Genomic DNA, 20,976 nt, shown 5'->3' with positions numbered 1-20,976 from the left:
CATCCCACCATGACATCCCCGCAACATATCCCCTTATCGGGCTTATGTCATCCCCGACCTAACCGCAGATGTACTAGCGACTCAGCCCTATCCGTCGCCATCCAGCCACCAGCATTTTCAGCCTCTACGAAGTCTCAAAATCTGCGTTGAAATAACTTATCAATATCTATCAACAGTACCAATGACGAAAAGCATCACCAATTGCGATCATCATGGACCTACATGCTTGGCGTGCGGTTTCGGCACCCCGACGGCGATGTCATGTTGTACAGGTCACTCAAGATATGCAATGCAACGCGCTGCGATGCGATGCGATGCGATGCAGGTAGGAGTCAAAGCGGCAATTCGCATTGAGGATGAAGTTAAATCTTGATAAACGGCGGTTTTCGGCTTCGTTTTTGACAGCGGCAAACGGAGAAACGCAATATGCTTACACAGACCGTATGAGATCGACGTAGAGTGCATAGAAGATCAGACTGGGCGTGCAGTATTCGGATGAGAAGACGGAAACTGATGTGATATCATCGACTAGCAATGGCGAGAGCAGCGTGGAAGAAACCCATATTTATGGGCACTCAGGGGTTCGGTGATGGCCGGTGGGTGAGGAGTTGTACACTGAGGCACAACGTACCTGGTAGATACTTTCTGTACTACAGAATGTTGTGCGAGACTCGAACCTGGACGTAAGAGGCTAAAGCCCAGGAGTTCATGTTCATGAAAGGAGCCAGACAACCTATTCCCATAAGAAAGAGAACAGCTCAGTGGAGTTAATTGGCAACGTATACTCGCTTTTGGAACAAATGGCTACTGTCGCTTCTGTTCGATTAATCGTGTGTTTCAGTAGATTCCAGTTCCATTCCAATTCTCCCTAACCTGCCCCCAGCCTTGATAATTCCAATTCGTAACATACGCCTCCGTTGTCCCATTTCCTCCATTGCTCGTCGCATATGTCCCTACCAGCGCACCCGTGAAGCCCCAGGAGATGATATCACCACCCACATATGCGAAGTCCTGGATAGGTACACTGCCGTCAGCGGGTCCGGCACCAAAAGCATAGTGTGTGACGTTCACCGCTCTCAGACTCAGCGTGAGCGGTTTGTTAAGCCAGGAGGCGTACACAGGGACGACTATGTCGTCAGGAACGGGAATGTAGGATATAGCATGGAAGTGGAAGTGTGGTGCTAGTTTACTGCTGTCGTTGGCTAGAGGGAGCATCGCGACGCCCATTCGTGCGTGGTGGTTCTGCGTCAAGAAAAGTGTTATTCCCGCTTCTTCGTTATGGGCACTAGGGGTGTAGTCTAGGTCGAAAGCGAAATTGAACAGTGTGTCGACTTGACGCCGGGATATGAACGTTTGACTCCCTGGACCGGGTGAGTTTCCATCGATGCCTGTAAGATTCAGGCTTGAGGGCTTGAGACGCAAGCTGTTGATATGGCCGGGTGGGGAAATAGCATAGTTCTCTGTGATAGGTGGACGCCAGTAGACGAAGTGGGGTGGAATCGAGGTGTTTGGGCGGAACTTGATGTTGTTGTCGCCTTCATCTACAAAGGGGCTGTTGTGTGTTAGCAAGTAGTTCTTTCTGGAGGTCCTCTGACTTACCCGTCACCTGGTAGGTTTTGGATGATGCCAGGAAGTGACCATCCTCGCATCTCGCCCTGGACTGGATGTTGCAGTTCAGGCCATGAGCCGGCTTCCCATGTAACGTTGTACAGGACGGTTTCTCGGCCCATGGGGAAGGTTACCCATTCCGGGCCAGAGCGGACAGCTAACGCTACGCCCCACCATTGACCTTGTGCGTCCTGAAAGAGGTCGGCATGGCCTACAGCTTGAACTGTGATCTGTCAGATGATGATACATATGCGATATCAGGGGACATTACAGTATTCAGTGGTGTTTGCGTTGGTCAATATTGGATTTGCGGCATTCGGTTCATATGGTCCATAGAGATCTTTTGATCGCGCTATCGTTTCCATGTGAAGTAGGCCGGTTCCACCTTCTGCTATCATCAAATAGTACCAGCCGTCTTTCTTGAAGATATGTGGTCCTTCCGGTGCCTAGACGAGACGATGAGTGGTGGCTTATATGACCAGATGAGGTACACTTACAATACCGCCTGTACCGTTCCATAGATTAGTCCAGTCGCCGAGTACCTCTCCCGTCGTGAGATCGACACGATTGATGTGAATACCGTAGCTGCGTTTATCAGCATAATTTACATATGCTCAAACGCTGAACGATACTTACGCTACTTTCCATGCATGACTTCCAACAACATACGAGTTGCCCTCGTCATCCCAGTGCGGGCTGATATCGTAACCCTCAAAGTCAAGGTGTATAGCATCAGTCCACTTGCTCTCATCCCATAAGTCTGTCGTCGAGAAGATGATCTGGAAACATTAGCATCTCGTTCAACGAGCCGTGACGTAAACGTACGTTATCCCACCTCGAAGAGTCGTTGTCAGCCCTCTTGTCATGCACCATAGTAGTCAAGAGATAGAATGTGTCATTGTGGAAGCGCAATGCAGGCGCCCAGATGCCACTCGTAGACCCAATAGATTCTGCAAGGACAGGCAGTTGACTCTCCCGGTTCAAAGCATGCCCTGTTGTGGTTTGAGTTTCAAATCATTATTGGAAAAGCGAAATGCAACATACCGACAAGTCTCCAATTTGTCAAATCCTTGCTAGCATGAATCGGGATACCAGGGAATACATTGAAACTACTCGAAGCACAGTAGAATGTCTCGTCAAGCTGATGGAATATGCAGCTCGGATCAGGATGGAACTGAATAATATCAATTAAGCTTCTTTTTGGAAGTGTATCTGAATGCTTAGCCTACACCAGGTAAGATGGGATTAAACCACCTGGAATTGAAAGCTTGTGCAGTTGCTACTCGAGCCAAGGCCGTTGCAATCACCACCACGGAATAGGTGACCAATAGCATGGCAATCAATTAGAAATAAAGAATCCGTATCAAATATCGAGATCCGGCGTGTACAACTTTGCAGATAGAGCATTGCACCCACTGTTAGTTATACCCTACTCTATTATCGGGTTACGATTCCACTAACGTCACTGCATCTGCACATCCCCCGCGTTGTTCTATACGCGCTAGTGAAGATCGCATAGCCTGCATGCTGTTTACCCGGGTAAACGCAGGCCAAATGGAGTAATAGCAGATTCCGCGACCCTTGTCGCCGCCAAGCCAGCCTGCAATTGACGTATATGGAGTTAAAACACAGCGCGTCGAATGCGGATGTATGGAGATGTCGCGTGTGGGGCACCGGGTAAAGTGAAGATCTATTGAGGTGGAAGAGTGGAAGAGGAGGAGCGGAGGTGAGGGTTACGAATTTCGGACGAAAGAGGACCGAGGGGACGTCATCCTGGGCTATCCTTGGGCCATCACAACAATAAACACCAGCGACGATTGACGAACGACGATAGATACATGTATGTGGTGTGAAGGCCTAGCATAGGATCATGGTAAAATGAGGCATAGAAGATAGTCCCTCTGGATTATGTATTGAATTGATGATGTACGCCCCTCGCTATCCGGTCCCAAGGTATCTCCGTTATGCATGCCAAAAATTAAAGTAAAAGAACATAATGATACACGAATTGAAAACGCAGGGTTTTGTGCTGAACAGAAAGATATCAGACCCTTGCCGTAAGTGGGTCAATCGACACCGACAAAAAATAATAATGCGGAGAGCTTGAACAGTCAGCACCAATTACGCATCTTGCATGATAATGTCATCGTCTTCCTCGCCTTCAGCATCAACGTCCATATCACCCTCTTCTTCGTCGTAATCGCCATCCGCATCAATGTCTTCATCGTGTTCTTCTTCAATGGGCAAAGCTTTTCCCTTGCCTTTGAAATCGATGCTTCCTCTGGAACTGGCGGAGCTGCGTGTGCTTCTCCGCCCGTTGACGGCAACGGCTTTGACGGCACCTCCGTCTTCGACATCCTCGCCATTCGTGACGCTTTCACCAAGTCGGCTTCGTGTTCTACGCAGGGAAATGGTGCCTGGTGTGAGGGCGCCGTTTGCGGACGGTGACATGAGATTTTTGGCACCTCTACTAGGCGACAGTTGGATCTTCGATACTGGTGCGGTGTGAATGGACAGTGAAGTGTTTCGTACGCGGTTTGGAGTGCTTGTTCTTCGCCGTGATCCAAATGGCCGTCCTGGTCGACGTCTTTGCGAGGGTTGCCCGGGTATGGGAGGGAAGATCTCGTATCGTGACGGTGGGATTGCCGGCTCATCCATATGCGAGCCAGCAAGAGCAACAGTAGAGCCGTTTGCGAGTGGGGTACCAGGAGCCGGTGAACCACCGTTGACGGAGTCTTCAGCGGTAATGGTGGGTATGGCTGCCTCAACATCATTACCAGTGCCATTAGTCTTCGCCATCTCCATCTGCACACCCTCCTCAGGCGCAGGCTTTTCCTCCTCTTCTACTTCATCGCGCTGCTGCACAGTTTGCAACGCAGGTCCATCTTCGTACTGACCCAAACGACCCATGACGTACGGTGTCCATATCAGACAGTCGGGGTTGATCTTTGGGTTGCCTGCAGCGTTGCACTTCTCAATGTACGACTTGAAGTAGTTCAAGTCGAGGCGCAGCGCGTACTTCTTCGTGACAGGGTCACGTACAAGAGCTCGTAAGCCTTCCAGAGCAGACACAATATCGTCCGGTGTCATCCCCGTGCGGTCTGAAATGGCTGATATACTGATCGCAGCCTTTTGTTGGAGTAGTTCTTCACATAGAACGAGCCGCCAGTATTTTCGATAACTCACCAAACCCATGTCACTGAGCGGTTTTTCTGGACTTCCAGTCTTTCTCTCCACACGGGTGAGGAGGTAGGAAAACTCAATTAGATACTGCCCGTATCCTTTGCGCATGTGAATCGGAAGTACCAGAATACATGAGACGTTGTTGAGCGAGCTGGGCCGCTTTTCTTTCGAGAAATAGCCGACAAAATGACAGCCGAAATTGTCGTTCTCAGTCATGACGTAGAATAGGAAGGGCTCGACATCGTAGTAGAGCGTCTTGGAACCGAGGAATAGCTTGGCAAGTAGACAGAGATTCTGGCAGTACACGGGATTCTTCCGGCCGTCGACCTCGAAGAATGAGTATTTCCCGTCGCGGTAGATCTCGTCGCCTGGAGGGTGCTTCGCTGGGCATTTGAGCTATGACTGTCAGTATACGACCAAGAGAAAAAATCAGGATACTTACCTTATGTCGCCATGCGACGTAGTCCGAGTTCATGTATTTGAGACAGAACTCGCATATGTAAAGCACCCTATTTTTGCTGTACTCCTCTGGATATGGTGCAGCGTGCCAAGTGTCAATTTCCCATCCGCCAAAGTTGACGCATTTGATCTTGCTCGCAGTGGCTGCTTGCTTGTGTGGGCGCGCTGGCTCGGGAGGATAGAGTGCGGCCTGCTTCGCTTTCCACTCTTCTTCGGCCTTGATACGGGCGTCGTCAAAGCGCTTCCTGTCAGCAGGCGAAGGGTATGTTTTGGAAGTATCAGCATCAGCTTCGGAAAGCACGCCGCCGTAGGGTTTGCTCTTGGTTTCGTCGAGCTCTTTGTCCATGAAGCCTGGAAACGGTGTGGCGTGGTGGACATGTATCGTTGGGTAGTGCAGGACCTCTGGTGACTCTCGCGCAGCCTGTGCAGCCCGGCGGTTCCTTTCGCGACGTTCTCTATCCCGCTCACGCCGTCTCTCTTGCCGCTCTTGTTCAATCGTGAGAGTCTGAATCTTCTTCTTAGGCTTAGACGTGACAATCTGTTGGACTTTCTCGTTGTTGAGATGGAAAGCGATGATCAAGCTCTGGCCCTGAGCCTCTTCGATCCAGGCAAGTGGGCGTTTGTCGTTTCTCTTAGGTTGCCCGCGACGCGCCCTTGCTGGACGTAGCCGACCAGCTTCTGACCCATTCTGCTCTGCTTCGCCTCCACTTTCGTGACCATCCGTCATGACGCTACGAGCACTTCGTATGCTCCTCGATGGTGGTCTGGGTGAGACTGCAGGGACTGATGGTTCGACATCTGAGTTGGTCGCTTCAGAAGGTCTCCGCTTTTTCCGTGTTTGCCTTGAAGGCACCGGTGCCTCCTCCTCTTGTGAAGTCTTGCGTTTGCGCAGTGAACGTAATCCATCTGCTGATTCATCGGGAAGAATTAGCTCTTTAAATATTGAATGTCCTTCGGGGTCAACCCCACGATGTGAAGGCAGCAACTCTTTGGTCAACTTGTTCAGGGATGAACGTCTCCGGCGTGTAGAAGTAGAGGGCCGTTCAGCCTCTTCTTCTTCCTCAGTTCCGAAATTTTGAGTGCAGTCAGGGCAGCGCCAACGCTTTGCATCTACTCATCGTTAGTAAGGCGCGGTTCCGGGCTGACAAGATAACATACCGTCATCGGAACTTAGCGTGCCAGCCTTACGGGCGCATTGCCGATGTGCTGCAGGAACAACATGTCAGCCACCGAACAAGTAAATTCAAACATTCTTACTACTAACACACACCATGGTCTCCACACAAAGTACATGAGAGGGACTCTTCGAAATCCGGGCTTGGATCGTTATCCTCGTCTAGTCCGCAGTATCTGCTTGGTCAGTTTCGGTTTTACTTTCCAATATTTAGGATACACTTACACGCAGATATTGGGGTTGGCTGACTTGATGACCTCGTCCTCTTCACCATCTTCACTCGCCTGCCATTGGTTCTCCTCTTCAGAATCGGCGTTGCTCGACTCGTCGCTGTTGCTGGACTTGGCGTCGGATGAATCTCTTGCAACATCATCGCCCTCGTAATCTTCCTCCTCGTCGGATGATTGAGGACGACGTTGGGCGATCTTGACAGCGCCAACTGGCTCGGCTTCATCCTCGTCGTCGTCTATCTCTTCACCCTCAGCATCCACATCTTCACCCTCGGCATCGTCCTCTTCACCCTCGGCGTCATCTTCTTCACCTTCAGCGTCATCGTCCTCACCCTCAGCATCATCCTCTTCGCCCTCGGCGTCCATGTCCGTTCCTTCAGCATCGGTCGTATGACCCTCGGCATCGGGCATGTTCTCGGTAGCCGGGGCTTGTTCATACTCTACATCATCCATCTCATACTCGCCATCGGCATCAATGTCTTCAAGTTCGGCGTTGCTCGCAGGCTGGCCCAGGAGCTCTGCCATGGCGAAGTTGACGGCAGAGGCCACCTTAGAGGCAAGATAAGCCACTGTCGCAGTCCCAGTATAGTTTGAGTCCTAGAACATCGGTCGCGCGAGCGGTAGCAGCCGCGGAGGCTCTCTCATGCGGTGGTTGGTAAGCGCGTCGTGCCTGTGTCCTAACGCGTTGTTGTGACCCGTGAATCCGTCCACCGCGTGTTTTCACCAAGTAGTATCGTGAAATGACTTCTACAGGCCGTGAATGACCAGAGTGAGGTGTCTCGGGCTCGTAGTCGCGTTGGCCGTGGCTGTGGGGAAGGTGGAGGTGCGCGACCTCAGCGGAGGCAATTGTTCCGGGGAAATGGGGACTGAAAGTATCAGGTTTCGCGGTTCGTATGAAAGTGTGGCTCAGTGCGACACCGAGAATAATTGTCGCTCGTCAGGAAACACCGTGGGCCTGTAACGGCATCCTTCGAAATGACACCCTTTGCGTAGGTCGGGGTCGCTGCCAAGGATGCACGCACGGCCGCACCTCACTTCACGCCGACGCACCTCCAACCAGCCGTCACTGATAACCCACCCCGCAACACCACCGCGACTAAGTACACTACCGCAATCATGGGTGTCCCATTCGAGGCTCTGCTGCCCTACGCCATTATGACGGGCGTAAGTAATTGGCGCGCCTGAGGGCGAGGGAGTGCTAATGAGGGTCTAGTTCTTCGCATTCAGCGCCGTGTCTGTCGGAAAGCTCAAGGAGATGCAGAACGGAGGAAAGAAGACAAGGAGGGGTATCGATGCATGGGACAGGGTGAGTTTCCGGAAGCCCAGGCGCATTGGAAAGATGCTAACTTCAGTACAGCAAAGTACGACCATTTCACGATGACCTCATGCGATTTACTTACGAGACCCCAGTGATGGAGCGCGACCGCCGACTGACCGGATTCATGCGCGGACAGACAGACAAGCCGGTTGCTCCGGAAGGCTTCGAGCTCAACAACCCATGGAGGGTGGGTACGGAGATGCTGGATGAACGACGGGTGCTAACCACTGGCAGTGCGAGCAACGATTCATCTAAGCGATGCGAGCTTCTCCCGCGTCGAAAGCGGAACTGGCATACCTACACAGTATATTACATACCCAATAGTGACTACATCGTGCTGCGAAAGGATCACAGCATATACGGCAGTTGTAGGGACATGCAAGCAATCAACAATTCTCAACGTTCAGTGCTTTCTCTACTTGATTTCTGATGGCAGTCCCGCGATGCCCTCGCGCTCCGCATCTCCAAACTTCATACCAAAGTACTCCTCAAGCGCATCTATCCTTTCCTCTTCGCTCTTGAACTCGATTTCCTTGGTCTTTTCCCCTTTTACATTCCATTTCAAAGACTTGGCCGCCAGGCTCAACTTCCCTACTAGCTCCCCGTCATCGCCCATAATCTTCTTATCAGCTACGACCATCTGCGTGAAGAAAGTCTTCATGCTAGTAGAAGTGAAATAATTCATCATCGCGTAGTCCTGTGGCTGAAATTCCAACTCACTATACGAGTACTTGATCTCCCAGTCACTATCGTCATTTCTTCGGTATTCGTAAACCCAGAGGCGCTGGTTTGGGTCAGTATTCCCAGGGATGTTGCGCCATTGGAGACGGGCCGACGCAGGTTGAATGTGCTTTTGGATGGTACCCGAGCGCTCAAGAGGCATTGGGACGACAGGCCCGTCAGCCCCGAAGCCAACATCGACGTGGTACTTGGTGTCACCGATAGTGACAAAGTTTACCATATGGGACCAACCGGTCCAACTGTCACCGGCCCAAACTCTACAGCCACCAGAATACAAATTGAATCCCAGCGAATTCAACAGCGTGCCGAAGAGTCTGTTGTTCTCCATGCAATACCCACCACGTCCATTGTCATCGCCAATGATCTTCCTAAATAATTCCTCAGGATGGACAGACACCGAATGGTGGGCCGAATAATGCAGGGTTATATTCTCAAAAGGTACCGCTGCTAGCTGCAGCTTTTGGAGTAGTGCAAGGTACTCGAATGCGTCGTTGGGATCCAGACCAGCCACGTCATATTTTCTCTTTTGTTCCGACAACCCCAGGCGGGCAAAGTATTTTGTTATTTGGTCTTTGGTGTATGTTGCGCGTGCGCTCATGTTGTTGACTGACACGGACGTTATCGATAGCGGAGTAGTGCAGATCCGAATTTGGAACGGGGCGATTGGCGTATGTTTGTTGAATGCGTTGAAAAGATGGCTAATCAGATGAAGGATCCTGAAGCATTGCGAAGAAAGATTCGTGCGCGGGGCACACACTACCTGACGCCAGTATGGTGTCGTCAGGACTACTCAGCGCATCTCAGCGAATACGAGGGCGAGTCGCGCGGGATGGTGGGGAGAGATGCCTCCAAGCGCGCATGAACCCTGAGCTCAGACCGGCGGGTCTAGTGAATTGCAGGGATCGCGGTCACCCCTTGACCTCGATCCCCTACCAGAGTAGCGCCTGTATTGGTGCTGCTTGCACGCTCGCACGCCTCTCCTGACCCAAAGTTTCCAAGTTCCCCATTGACCATGTCGAGCTGCTCGCCGTGAGCGCCAACCATCCCCGCTGGCTGCGCGAGTACTATTGCTTTGCGCCCCCGTCGCGCTTTCCATCCGAACCTCAACCGCTCACCACCGCGCCGACTCGCCCTTTGTCTTGTCGCCGCGTCGCCCCAGAGCCACCATGACCAGCAATGGCTTACGCACCCAGTACCCCTACGTCGGGGACACACTCAGCCCGCGCGCCCTCTATGACTTTCCCTCACCGACTTCAAACTACCAGTCAGGCATCAATGGCACTGCATCGCCGAGCTTCTTCCCCATGGCATACCAGATCTCCCCACGATTCGGTGCCAGTGCCTTCATCCCGCCCCCAGAAGTCTTCGTAGACGGCCGCAGGGAGACGATCCGCGAGAATGGCATGTACACACCTCGCAACTCGGGCAAGCGAAGCTCCGACGCCCTGAACACCGACCCAGTGGCCATGCATTTGCTCGTTGAGACGGCAATTGGAGATAGCCAGTATTTTGATATCCTGAGCGTGGAGGAGGTAGAAGCGCTCAAGCAGGAGCAGAAGGGTCTGGACACACGGCTGGGTACTGTCAGGCGGAAGCTAGAGTCTGAGACCAAGATTCGCGATGCGACACGCTCACTGGGACGACTGGCCCAGAAGAAAGCCGGACACAAGCGCGGCCAGAGCAGCAAGAGCAACAAAAGCAGCAAAGGCAGTAACGCCGTGCAGGAATATGACCCCAAGGACCAGGAGGGCCTTGAATCAAGCAACAGGAAGGTTGAGGAGTTTATACGGGAGTGCTTGGAGATTGAGTCTCGCATGCGCATGATCGATATGCAGCTGCTGATGCACACTGCCGCTGTACTTCAGCTTACGCACAAGGGCCCCAAGCACCGTGAAGACGATGCCGAGCTATCAGAGGACCGCTTCCGGAGACCAGACAGCCCCGCGAGCCTAAACACTTACGAAGACGGCAGACTGGGCGGTATTCGTGGAGGCGAGTTCGATGAGCGGAGCTTCTACAGGTCCCCAGAGAATCTCGACAACCTTATGAACGTGCTGCAAAGCGGTAAACACCTGACAGCTGCATCGGAGCGTCAAGACCAAGCGTTGAACGCGACTGCCGCACGACTCCAAGAGATAAACGAGCGTATAAGATCACTCATCATCGAGGCCAATCCCGAGCGCGATAACGACTTTTCACTACCGCCATTGGCTCTCGAAGGAACGCCCGACGCTACAACCCTGGACCGCCAGCTCGATTTCCTTGACCAAGGTCTTCGCAGCATCAGCGCTGAACAGATGAACATCCGCAACAACTCAAGACACACCCTCAACGAAGTCGAGGGCCGTCTTGAGGGCATCAACAATCAGCTGTACGCGGTTATATCTCGATCCGATAGTGAACAGGCCGACAAACTCCCACCCCCACCCGCTATCACGGGTGGTGGCTCCACCGAACAGCTTAACTATATGGAAGACTCTTTCTACAACCTTGAGCAGATTCAGTATGCGATGAACGAGCAAATCAACGAGCTCCGCTCCAGGGCTCCTGTCACCGTCAGTGATGGTTCAGAAGCTGCGGAAAAGGCAGAGAAGTACGAGACTACCATCATGGGCCTTTGGCAAATGATCCTGGCTGGAGAAGAAGAGGCACGTGAACGGAAACGTGAACGACGCCGACTACTCTCTGAAGACCCTGATGCCAATGAGCAACTCTCGCCGGATGAGGACTACAACGCCAACGAGACATACTCACTTACTGCATTCTCTTCCAAGGTCCAATGGCTATCCAGTCGGGCAGCCAGTCTCAAAGACAAGCAGTCCGTCCTAATGCGCCAAATCAAGCAGCAACGTGAGCTAAACAGCAAGTCCGATGCGCAGAAAGAGGCAGAATTTGAGCGACTCAACACGCAAGTCCTCAGTGCAAGGTCCGAGAAGAAGTCGATGGAGGGTGAGCTCGAGCGTGCAATGGAGCAGCTACAGCAGTTCGATGAGCACAAGATTCAGAATGACTCGCAGATTTTGCGCGAGACGCAGGAGCGAAACGCAGGTCTGGAGGCTCAGCTCATCAACGTTCAAGAGCGAGTGATGGCTTTCGAGTCTGAGTTGAAGGAGGCCAAACAACGTGCTGTCGCGTACGAAAATCAACTAAGGGACGTGCAAGAGCAGGCTGTAAACTTCCAAAGCAAGATGCAAGAGGCTGAGAAACGCGCTGCTACATTCGAAGAAGAACTGAAGGACCACCAAGAGCGTAACACCGCGTACAACGTCTCGTCAAGAGAGGCAGAGGATCGCACCGCTGGCTACGAAGCTCAGGTTCGGGATGCACAGGAACGAGCTCTCAAGCTAGAGAGAGAACTCAGGGACGCTCAAGACAGTGCCCGTAGTGAAGCGGCAACAATCCAAGCCGAACTAACTACCTCTGCGCAGAAGATCCAAGAGGTTACAGCAGCTCTACAGGCGGTGACGGCTGAGAAGGAGGAGGCAGAGGCGCGCTCCTTGGACGCCACCAACACTCTGAACGCAAAGGAAGAAGAGTTCCGCAGCCTCGAAGGCGAGATCGTTCGTCTCACCACTGAGCTTACCTTCGCCAAAGCAGAGCTTGACGGCGCTTACGGTACTCGCGCACAACGTGCTGCTGATTCGGCTGCAAATCCCGCCATTAAGAGGGAGTTGGATGAGCTCGCCGAGCAGAACCAGGCGCTCCTCGGTGAACTGGAAGCGCTTCGCAAGGTCCAAGACGTTGCCTCTCAGTCCGAAGCTGAGGCCCGCCAATCTGAGCGCAATCTCAAGGCCGAGCTCAAAGGCATGGCTGCTGAGTACGAAGCCCTCACTCGTGATGCTATTCAGAACGAGAAGGACCGTGAAGTCCTCGAAGGGCAGATCGACAAGCTCCGCGACGACAAGGAAGCCCTGGAGCGCGAGCTCAGTGACGAGAAGGTCAAGTGGCTTGGAGTCAGGAGCCCAGGCATGCCGAATGGCGCTGCTGCTCAGCTTGACATGGGTGCGACTAGCATTCGCATGTTGAGAGAAGACTTCAGGAAGATGATGCGGGATCGAACAGCGGAGGGCCTAAAGGCATTGAGAGTGAGTAACGCCATATCATTGTACTACGGTATACTAACGATATACAGGCGGAACAAGAAGAACGACGGAAGCTCGAAGCAGTCGTTCGTCAGCTACGGAAAGATGCGATGCCACAACGCTCTAATCTCTCAAGGACCATGACGACACCACAATAGCACGAATTTGTTTGATCGCACCACTGTTTTTGCGCTTCACTTCAACACCGTTGTATTTCTATATACCCACTTTTTCACCTTCTGGATCCGTATCATCGACGCATTATACGCGGAGTTTGGGCATCGACCACAATCTATACTGGCGTTTCTACCACTATGGAAAGCATATATGCATATAGAAGTAATGTATACGATGTGCTTTGCTTGTTGTTTGGCATCAGCACACGAGCATATATGGCCTTGGCTTCATCTCTTTAGGTTAATAGACTTGTCGCTGCCTGCAGCCAAAGAATTACGTTTGTTGAGATGGCTCTACATTGGTGATGCGTGTTGACAGCTCCTGCTCTTACGAAACATACTACTGACCAACGTCGTAGCGCTAGTGATGGTACTCGCACCTAAATACGTGACGCTGGTCTTCTTTAAAACATGTAGGACGCCTCAGATATAATTGGTGCTAGCGTCTCCACTTTTCCCAAGGCTTTTGTGCGGACCCCATCGTGTCAAGGCCTATCCTCTACTATCCCCACGAGCTGCCGTGTACAGCCTCAATCAGGCTGCCAGTTGATCAAACATGCCTCTTCGCAGACTGATCTTGGCACATATATCAAGGCTCACACATCTTTTCTTCTGGCCCCATATTTCAAGGCAGCATCCGTGTCTTCCGAGGTGGTCGTCTTGAAAAAGCTAGAAGGCGGGCGGGTGGCTTCCGTCGTCTCCACTTGCAGTCTTTCCTCCCCTGCATACGGGTGGCCTTATAGGTACTGTGGGGGGAGTAATGTGAGCTGCCAGCGTACAATTGTCCGCGGTACCTGAGTGGGAAGCCTAATGTGGTATTACCCGTGGCTGTGGTTCCTCTCCAGTGAAAAGACATCTGTTTTCATTGGCCGCGTGGTGCCTTTCGCGAGAAGAACTACATGCCGTTACTCTTGTAGCTGCTCGCCGTATTCCTTCGTATTGTCCCGATCTTACGATTGTGCCAGAGCGGTGAGGTATTTGCAACTGAGTGAAGGTTAGCCTTGGATGCCTGATGGTGCTATGTAGTATTCTGTGGGGACATGGAAGTTGGAACGATATAAATACCAGATGAAAGCCACCTCCATCTGGCACCACACTACTCAGACTACTACAACCATCGTCACGTCCTATAATACCCGTCCTCTTGTAATACCCAATCGCACACCATGAAGGCCACTACCATCCTCGCTACCCTCTCCCTCGCCGCTTTGGGCGCCGCTATGCCATCCCCCGACTCCCCTCCTACCGACACATCCCCATACATCAAGTCTTCCTTCTCCTGGGTAGACTGGGTCGACAGCCTGATTGCCGATCCATCCACAGCCCTTTCTGCCGAAGAAGCTCTTGCAGCCTTCGAGGCTGGTGCCGAGGACCCCGAGGACCTTACCAAGCGTCAGGAATTTGCAAACTGCCAACAGCTTACTTCGTCCCCTCCATCCGTTGGCGACGCAGTGTCTTGTATCAACGATTTGGCTGGACGCGGCAAGGCGGGTCAGAACTGCGATGTTAGCAGCATAGGAGGTGCTGTACAGTGTAGCATTGGAAGTGCCCATATCGTTACCGTAAGGGGAGGTACTAATGCTCCTACAAGCGTGAACTGGTAAGTTCCCTAACTGGATATTGCATTAGATGGAGTGTGCTGACTTGGGGTTTAGCAACGATATTGCGCGTTCAGGCGGTATTATCATGGACCGCTGCACACGCGGTGACAACACTGTTTCTGGAACTGCGTATATTCCCCAGGGCGGTGTTGCTGTACATATCCAGCATTCTTAGAGGAGAACTTGGAGGTGTTTTGGGTCGTGGGGTTTCAAAGTGAGGATATCGAACAGACGGCAGGAAGCAGGGTAGTACCTGCCTATTATGGACTATATGACGTTATGAAAACGCTAGGTTGAACGCAGTAGTACTACTGTTATCGAATACTGAGTCTTTTTAGTGATTGGAACCTGCTGTAGTGAAGATTTCTCCTCGCAACATGCCTCTACAATGTTTTTGTAGAGCCCTCATTCGTACTGATAATGCAATAGTAGCAAGAAGACTTATACATCAGGACCAGTATAACCCTTGTGTCACTAGGATGACGTTTCATACTACAGGATTTGAGATGCTGCGGCTCAGGTCTTGCGGCCAACGGGTAAATGTGTAGCTCTTTGACGGACAATCAGCATGTGCAGTTCTTTCTCGGAAAAGACCACTGAGATAGCAGTACCAGACAGATACACCATGGTCCAATCGGGTCGGTTATGTTCCCCACGCTCACCAGTTTGTCAAAGAGGAGACGGTTATCACCTGTCATCAATCTAAAAGCAATGAAGCTGTACAAACACCCACCTCAACACGATCTAAACGATCATCGTCAACATCATCCTCTCCACCTACCCCTCACCCACCCCTCATTCCAAAGCAAGTTGAGCCAGCCCTATCTCCGCAACCCGGCGAATAAATGCAAAAAGAAAGAACTACTTATCGCCCTTGCAGCCACACAAACCCACGTCGGCCCACCCACACCGCAATTCTCCAAAAAGCAAGGCTGCTCAACCATGCCTCAACACCACTTCCCTTTTCCCAGTATAACGGTACCGGAGGCAGGCGGCTGGCTGCGTTCTCCTTGCATGAACAAAGCCACTTCATTCTCGTTTGGCGCCTGCATGCAGAAGCGAGATAGGGTCAACGTGCACGAGCCAGGTGCTGTGCTACCAAAAAAAGTAAACGGAAAAGGGGAAATTGCATGAATGCATGGATGTGGAACAATGACGATCGACTTTGCCAACACACCACCGCCATGATTCAGCTCGTCTGCGTTGGATTGTCATGTGAATTACATTGTCGTGCTTACTGCATGCACAACTTCTATGCTAAAGATCCGACTGTGAGCCGCCTATCTATCCTCGTCACCTGGCCCATCCTCGTATGATAACAATAATAATCTAGGCATTTAGTGCCGGAATACCAGATAACGCAATGCAGTGAAAAAAGCGACATAGAAAATCGTGTAGCAAATGGCGACTTTAGGTTTACAAGTTAAGTAGGCCGAGCTAGAAAGCGGCGGAAACGTGTGATGCGGGGGTATCATACCGCAGAAAGTGGAATAATGTAAATGCTAGAAAGGAATCGTATCATAGTGTGGTAATGCAGTGTGACGAGACAAAAGGAAGAAAGCGATGCGGAGGTTTAGTAGGTCCCTCCTAAACTGTTCCAGGCAGCCAGAACATCGTCACTGACGCTGTCGCGATCGTTACTCGTCATCCTTGGGCTACTCGTGATGTTGTCATCTGGACTCAGGTGGCGTGATCTTCTTGTGCTAGCGCTCTTGTAGTAGCTTGACGTTTGTGAGTAGACAGACGTACGTGATCCGGTAGAGTGAATGCTGCTCTGTCGATTTCGCGTTTCGGCGCCCGCGAGCGCCAGTTCACTTATGTGTCGGGCGACCTTCTTTGAGGGTTTCGGGACTGGTGGCTCGACGATGCTAGGAGCACGAGACGAGGCTTCAGAGACTGGGGCCAAATCTCTAAAACCAGTAGACGTGGGAGGTACCGGGAATGAGATTGCCGTGGGACTGGATGCAGTCCTACTGCGGCGATGGAATGGTTCATCTTTCATTCTCTCTGGCGGTGAACTAATGACACCTTGATCGAGCATAGGGAATTCCTCAAGCTCGTTACTGGTATCACTGCTCGCCACCTTGACTACGTCCTGGTCGTCAGTGTAAAGTGCGGGCGTCATTGGCGAGGGTAGAGGTGATGGGTGGTCAGTAGTCGTGGGTGATGCTATGCTAGCAGCAAGTGTTGGGGACGTAGGCGGGAACGGATCCACTTGTGAAAACCCGGAGGGCATTGGGAAGTGGTGCGGCAGCCTTCCTCGACTAGCAGGAGAGTAGTTGCGGTCTGACCATGTGTCGCTTACGGAACTATCGCGGAGTTGGCTGGTAGTTGCCTGGCTTTCAGTCGTCGAGGATCTGCCACGTGATGGCGCAAGCGACGAAGATGTACCTGCAGATGCCCGGTGCTTGGACCTGGTCTCAGTGGATCTTACATGACTTGACTCCCGAGAATCTGTTGAAAGAAAGGCGGACGTGCGGTGTGGTGGAGACCTTTCCGCTGCCGGCTTGAGCTGCTTCTCTTGTTCCCGTGTGGGCGCCTGCGATGCGCTCTGTTTGTTCATAGCTGCGCGTTTCTTTCTCATCAGCTCCAGCAAAGCCTCCTCTTCTGCCGTCACTTGCATATATTTGCGCGACCCTTCCGATTGGGGCTGCGGCGCACTTGCTGACGTGCGCGCACTCACAACGCTATGTGCCGTAGGTGACACTGGTGTGGTAACAGCAGTCTGTGGGCGGGAATCTTCGTGTTCATGAATGACCGAAGGCTGCCTCACGTGGCTTATCCGTCTACCACCACTGTGAGTACTGTTTCGAGGATAATGATACGATGGGAGAGGTGGCGGCTCCGGCATGTACATCACTTCCATGGTGGCCGTTGTAGATGTCGAGAGTGTGCTCATCTTTCCAGATGATTGCCCACGACGGTGTGGGCGAACTTCATATGCCTGTGCTCGTCCAATGACAATCTCCCCTGTGTAGTCGCCACTGTCCAAGCTCTTGCGAACGCTGCCCTTGCGAGATCGTGACCGGTTGTCGCTCTCGTCTTCAGATGACGAAAAAGACAAGACGCTAGAGTCTTTAAGGTTGGTCTTGGAAAGGGCAGACTCTTTAGTCTTTGACGTAGAATACGTTCGATACGTGTCTACTGAGTACTGGCTAGGTGAGGTTAGATGAGTAATGTCAACAATGTCCTCGAGCGCGAAGCTGTCCCGTTTGTACGCTGGTGTGGGATCCTGCGATCGACGACTGTAGTTTGATGCACTTCTGCCTCGCGAGGGCTCACCAGCGGTATAGCTATGGTCTGGCACAACAGGTTTGAGATCTGAATATATAGCATCGTCATGTGGCTGCTGTGTTTCTTCCGCCTGGCTGTCTTCGCTCTCCTCGTCGAGCGCATCAAACCAATGCTGCACGCCTTTTGGTGGTCGTCGTACATGTATTTTCGCATTGTCATATTGATCCCGCTTGACTTTGCGTACTGGACTTGGGGGAGTCCTTGTTGGAGGATTCTGATACTTCACGTTAGGCTTCTGCAGCTTGGCAGGTCCTGCTTGTGGTGTCGGGTGCCTCGTCATTGGGTGAGGGAAGTACTCCGAGTTCATGGACATGGCAGCCGGTGAGTTCACCATCTTGGTGGGCGAAAGCAATGTACCATAGTTGGGTCCATCACTGTTGTCCTTGGGCTTGGGGAACAGTTTGGACAGATCCAGGCGGGCAGGTTTGCTTTTTCGGTATTCCTTCTTCCTCGTTTCATCCAGGATGGCAGGCGACATTGGACTGGCATCATAGTTGTCGTAACCATGGTCCGTCAATACCGGAGGCTGTCCTCTTCGTAACGCTCTATCTCGGACTGCCGAATCGGAGGTTTGCTGTGAGATGTACAGGGGTGAACTCTTCGCGTCGTAGTGCGATCTCAGGGTCGAGTTGGACGTTTGTGGGTGTAGCCGGTGAGTGACGGAACCGTTGTCAGAGCCCTGCCTACTTTCTCCAGTATAGGTGCGTCCTAGGACGTTGGACGATGGTCGTTTTGACATGCTGGGTCGTTTCGGGTGTCCACTGTTCTCCGTGGCTGTTTGCGAGTTTCTCTCGTCGATGTGAGAGCCGAAACTAGCCTCGGATACGGTAATGGACATGTAACCAGGACTTGGTGGGATTGTCGACTGTCTTGATGTCGAGCGATGCAGGGCATCGGACGTGCCCAGTACTCGATGTGCTTTGCTGGACGTATCTTCGTGACGGGAGGGCCTCTCGGGGCCAGAGGGTATCGATGGGGCAGGGTGGACGTCGTGGACGTCAAGTTTGGATCGCGAGCGGCGAGGCAGTGGGAAGGAAAACTTCTTGGGTCCGCGGTCGCCGCGAGCCATGATGCCTGGGACAGCCGCGAGTGGGCAGAGAGAGATTGGTGGCTGTGGTGCGGGCGTGGGTGCGACTCAGTAAAGTTAGAGATACGATGGTGGAGACTGAATCGCGGTATTCGTTGGCGCTACAATGGCAATGGCCACATGGGGTAGAGTGTTGTCGAATGGCACGTCTTGTGCTGCCACCGGCCGGCGCTGACAGGACATGAAGTGATGTTTGCTTTTGGGTGCAGGGAGGCGATCCGATATGCAGTGGAAGAAGTCCGGCAGCTTCGATGGAGGAATCCAAGGGTTCAATTGCGGGCCCCTACGGCGATGCTGCACAGAGCGCTAATCCGGCGTGGACTGGTTGAGTGCTATCTGCAGGAACGGCAGCGCGGCGCGAGTAGTACGATGTCATGCAGCGATGGGACGGGACTATCAAGTTTGCTGAGTGTCGGCCCTCTGGGGGCGAGGGGGACAGCGGATTAAAGTGGCAACCCTCCAGAAATCCCAAGAAGATGGGAGAGGGCGGGTATAACCCGCGAGTTATCGCCCAAGGATCCATTGAATTTACCGCTTGTGAGGAGCTGGTGATGGTAGGATCCGCATGGCAGTCGGCTTCAGGGGTCGCTCATGTCATTGCAGACGTGCGGACCGCTTGTGTGCACAAGCGTCGAGCCATGCACGGTCTCAAAGCCACACCTGCAGTCTTCAGACATGCATACCCTGAGTATCTGTCATATGACAGCTCGCCGTTCTCTAGTCGGAATTTGCAGCGCTGCGGCAGTGCGCGGCCACGAGCATTTTCGTCTGTCGCCCGTCGCCATCGCCGCAAAAGACAGGGCTGGAATCGTCAGGAGCGAAAAACCTACTTGTGGTTGAGAAGGACTAGAGCTCGCCGTACCGAACTTTGTAGGATTGTCCATGCGTCAGTAGACGACACTAGCACCCGCCCAGCGCCCTAGTCCTAGGGCAGCGGCGATATGATTCCCCGCTGGACGCCGAACATGAACCATAGTCTCCGACAGAGCCCTGAGGCAGAACGATAACCTCACCACTCCGTCGCCAATTTCCACCACCTGTACCTGCATCATGTCGTGCTGCCTTCCCCACCGGCTTTCTTTCCGATTCACCACCACCAGCCCACGTCGCACATGTTGCACATCGCCTCGTATCCATTCATCACGTTGCAATACAAAACGGGTAGCAGCAGCTCTGCAGTGTCCACATAGTGCACATCTGGGTCTGTGAGCATCGTCAGGGGTGAGAAACGAATTGCGCGATTGACCTTCGTCTTTCCCTTCCTGTTCTTCCATAGTGATGGTGCGGCTATCTTCTGATGATCACGAACATCCTCGTGGGGATGCACGTAGCCAAGCCGGCTCTTCGTAGATCCGGCATCTCCTAGCGAAGAAGCGCGGTCCCTTTCCACGCGCTCCACCACGGCTATCTTCTCAGGTTATTGTAAGCTGACCCATGTCATGTACGCGTCGAATTATCAGTATGGTTTGTCTAGCGCTGACGCGGGAGCTCGACGCTGTCATAAATGCTTGGTTATGAAATGTTATAGTTCGTTTGGGTATAAGAGAAGGCCCGCACATGAAAGACCGTCTTACTGCCTGAGTCAATAATCCAAACACGCGACTGCGATACACTTTGGGCACGCAAATGAGGCTATCAGCGAGGTTGACCGAACTCAGCCGAACACATTTAGTGGCATTGGGGCGCTTCGGAGTTCTCACCGCGTTGTTTTGAACATAGATTGCACCGCGGGCACTTGACAGGCTCTCTACTGGCACCACAAGTTCTGAGGCTTGAGAAGGTCGTTTCAGCTTTTATGGTGCATCCATCTCGTTGGTAACTATGGTTGGATTTCGGAGCAGGTCCTAGTGGTCGTACTGTTAGCTTCTCGCTTGTATGCTTTGAAGGCTATGAACCAGACGCATATATAGTGAGTAATCCCAGGTGTAGAGTATAACGCCTTCATGTGAAACCGAGCATCGGAAGATGGCCTCAGCCATGTGATTGTCCAGTATCCTGCGTAAGTTCCAACACACTGAAATAG

At 52.4% G+C, this 20,976-nt stretch overlaps 6 protein-coding genes across 6 annotated transcripts; 2 read left to right on the top strand and 4 right to left on the bottom strand.

The window, feature by feature from the left end:
- Positions 1-834: 834 nt before the first annotated feature.
- Positions 835-3,297, bottom strand: CC77DRAFT_972547 (xylosidase : arab-like proteininofuranosidase; the record flags this gene model as incomplete). Its single annotated transcript, XM_018535861.1, has 8 exons — positions 2,838-3,297; positions 2,653-2,782; positions 2,434-2,600; positions 2,245-2,387; positions 2,106-2,193; positions 1,880-2,054; positions 1,600-1,831; positions 835-1,552 (listed from the first exon to the last, which is right to left on the bottom strand). The coding sequence occupies exons 1-8, from the start codon at positions 2,940-2,942 to the stop codon at positions 838-840; spliced, it is 1,755 nt and encodes a 584-aa protein (XP_018381117.1). The 5' UTR covers positions 2,943-3,297.
- Positions 3,298-3,487: 190 nt separating this feature from the next.
- Positions 3,488-7,645, bottom strand: CC77DRAFT_1024629 (hypothetical protein). The gene is made up of 5 exons (XM_018525910.1): positions 6,650-7,645; positions 6,515-6,600; positions 6,409-6,456; positions 5,234-6,360; positions 3,488-5,187 (listed from the first exon to the last, which is right to left on the bottom strand). The coding sequence occupies exons 1-5, from the start codon at positions 7,177-7,179 to the stop codon at positions 3,730-3,732; spliced, it is 3,249 nt and encodes a 1,082-aa protein (XP_018381116.1). The 5' UTR covers positions 7,180-7,645; the 3' UTR covers positions 3,488-3,729.
- A 125-nt stretch (positions 7,646-7,770) lies between these two features.
- CC77DRAFT_901096 (hypothetical protein) lies at positions 7,771-8,162 on the top strand (the record flags this gene model as incomplete). The annotated part of the gene is made up of 3 exons (XM_018533580.1): positions 7,771-7,818; positions 7,868-7,964; positions 8,017-8,162. Coding segments are annotated over 3 exons (291 nt in total), but the record flags the coding sequence as incomplete, so codon positions are not given.
- CC77DRAFT_432195 (arylamine N-acetyltransferase 1) lies at positions 7,970-9,573 on the bottom strand. Its single transcript, XM_018531656.1, has one exon. The coding sequence runs from the start codon at positions 9,309-9,311 to the stop codon at positions 8,388-8,390; it is 924 nt and encodes a 307-aa protein (XP_018381114.1). The 5' UTR covers positions 9,312-9,573; the 3' UTR covers positions 7,970-8,387.
- A 4,135-nt stretch (positions 9,574-13,708) lies between these two features.
- Positions 13,709-14,912, top strand: CC77DRAFT_1053843 (hypothetical protein). The gene is made up of 2 exons (XM_018527764.1): positions 13,709-14,571; positions 14,627-14,912. The coding sequence occupies exons 1-2, from the start codon at positions 14,138-14,140 to the stop codon at positions 14,745-14,747; spliced, it is 555 nt and encodes a 184-aa protein (XP_018381113.1). The 5' UTR covers positions 13,709-14,137; the 3' UTR covers positions 14,748-14,912.
- Positions 14,913-15,925: 1,013 nt separating this feature from the next.
- Positions 15,926-19,131, bottom strand: CC77DRAFT_432176 (hypothetical protein). Its single transcript, XM_018531655.1, has one exon. It carries the CDS (start codon positions 18,933-18,935, stop codon positions 16,146-16,148), a length of 2,790 nt encoding a protein of 929 aa, XP_018381112.1. The 5' UTR covers positions 18,936-19,131; the 3' UTR covers positions 15,926-16,145.
- Between the last annotated feature and the right edge of the window lie 1,845 nt (positions 19,132-20,976).

This window comes from Alternaria alternata (genome assembly GCF_001642055.1).
Source record: "Alternaria alternata strain SRC1lrK2f unplaced genomic scaffold CC77scaffold_24, whole genome shotgun sequence".
NCBI lineage: Eukaryota > Fungi > Ascomycota > Dothideomycetes > Pleosporales > Pleosporaceae > Alternaria > Alternaria alternata.
Note: the sequence above shows the minus strand (reverse complement) of the source record. Positions and strands in the feature narration are given on the sequence as shown.

What these genes read in the sequence shown, in the direction of transcription:
- CC77DRAFT_432195 (XM_018531656.1), bottom strand. Translation starts at nt 9,311, where the DNA reads ATGAGCGCACGCGCAACATACACCAAAGACCAAATAACAAAATACTTT.
- CC77DRAFT_1053843 (XM_018527764.1), top strand. Translation starts at nt 14,138, where the DNA reads ATGAAGGCCACTACCATCCTCGCTACCCTCTCCCTCGCCGCTTTGGGC. An exon ending in GCTCCTACAAGCGTGAACTG is followed by an intron (nt 14,572 to 14,626) that starts GTAAGTTCCCTA and finishes CTTGGGGTTTAG; the next exon opens with CAACGATATTGCGCGTTCAG.
- CC77DRAFT_1024629 (XM_018525910.1), bottom strand. Translation starts at nt 7,179, where the DNA reads ATGGCAGAGCTCCTGGGCCAGCCTGCGAGCAACGCCGAACTTGAAGAC. An exon ending in GTGTGGAGACCATGGTGTGT is followed by an intron (nt 6,457 to 6,514) that starts GTTAGTAGTAAG and finishes TTGTTCCTGCAG; the next exon opens with CACATCGGCAATGCGCCCGT. An exon ending in CACGCTAAGTTCCGATGACG is followed by an intron (nt 6,361 to 6,408) that starts GTATGTTATCTT and finishes AACGATGAGTAG; the next exon opens with ATGCAAAGCGTTGGCGCTGC.
- CC77DRAFT_432176 (XM_018531655.1), bottom strand. Translation starts at nt 18,935, where the DNA reads ATGGCTCGCGGCGACCGCGGACCCAAGAAGTTTTCCTTCCCACTGCCT.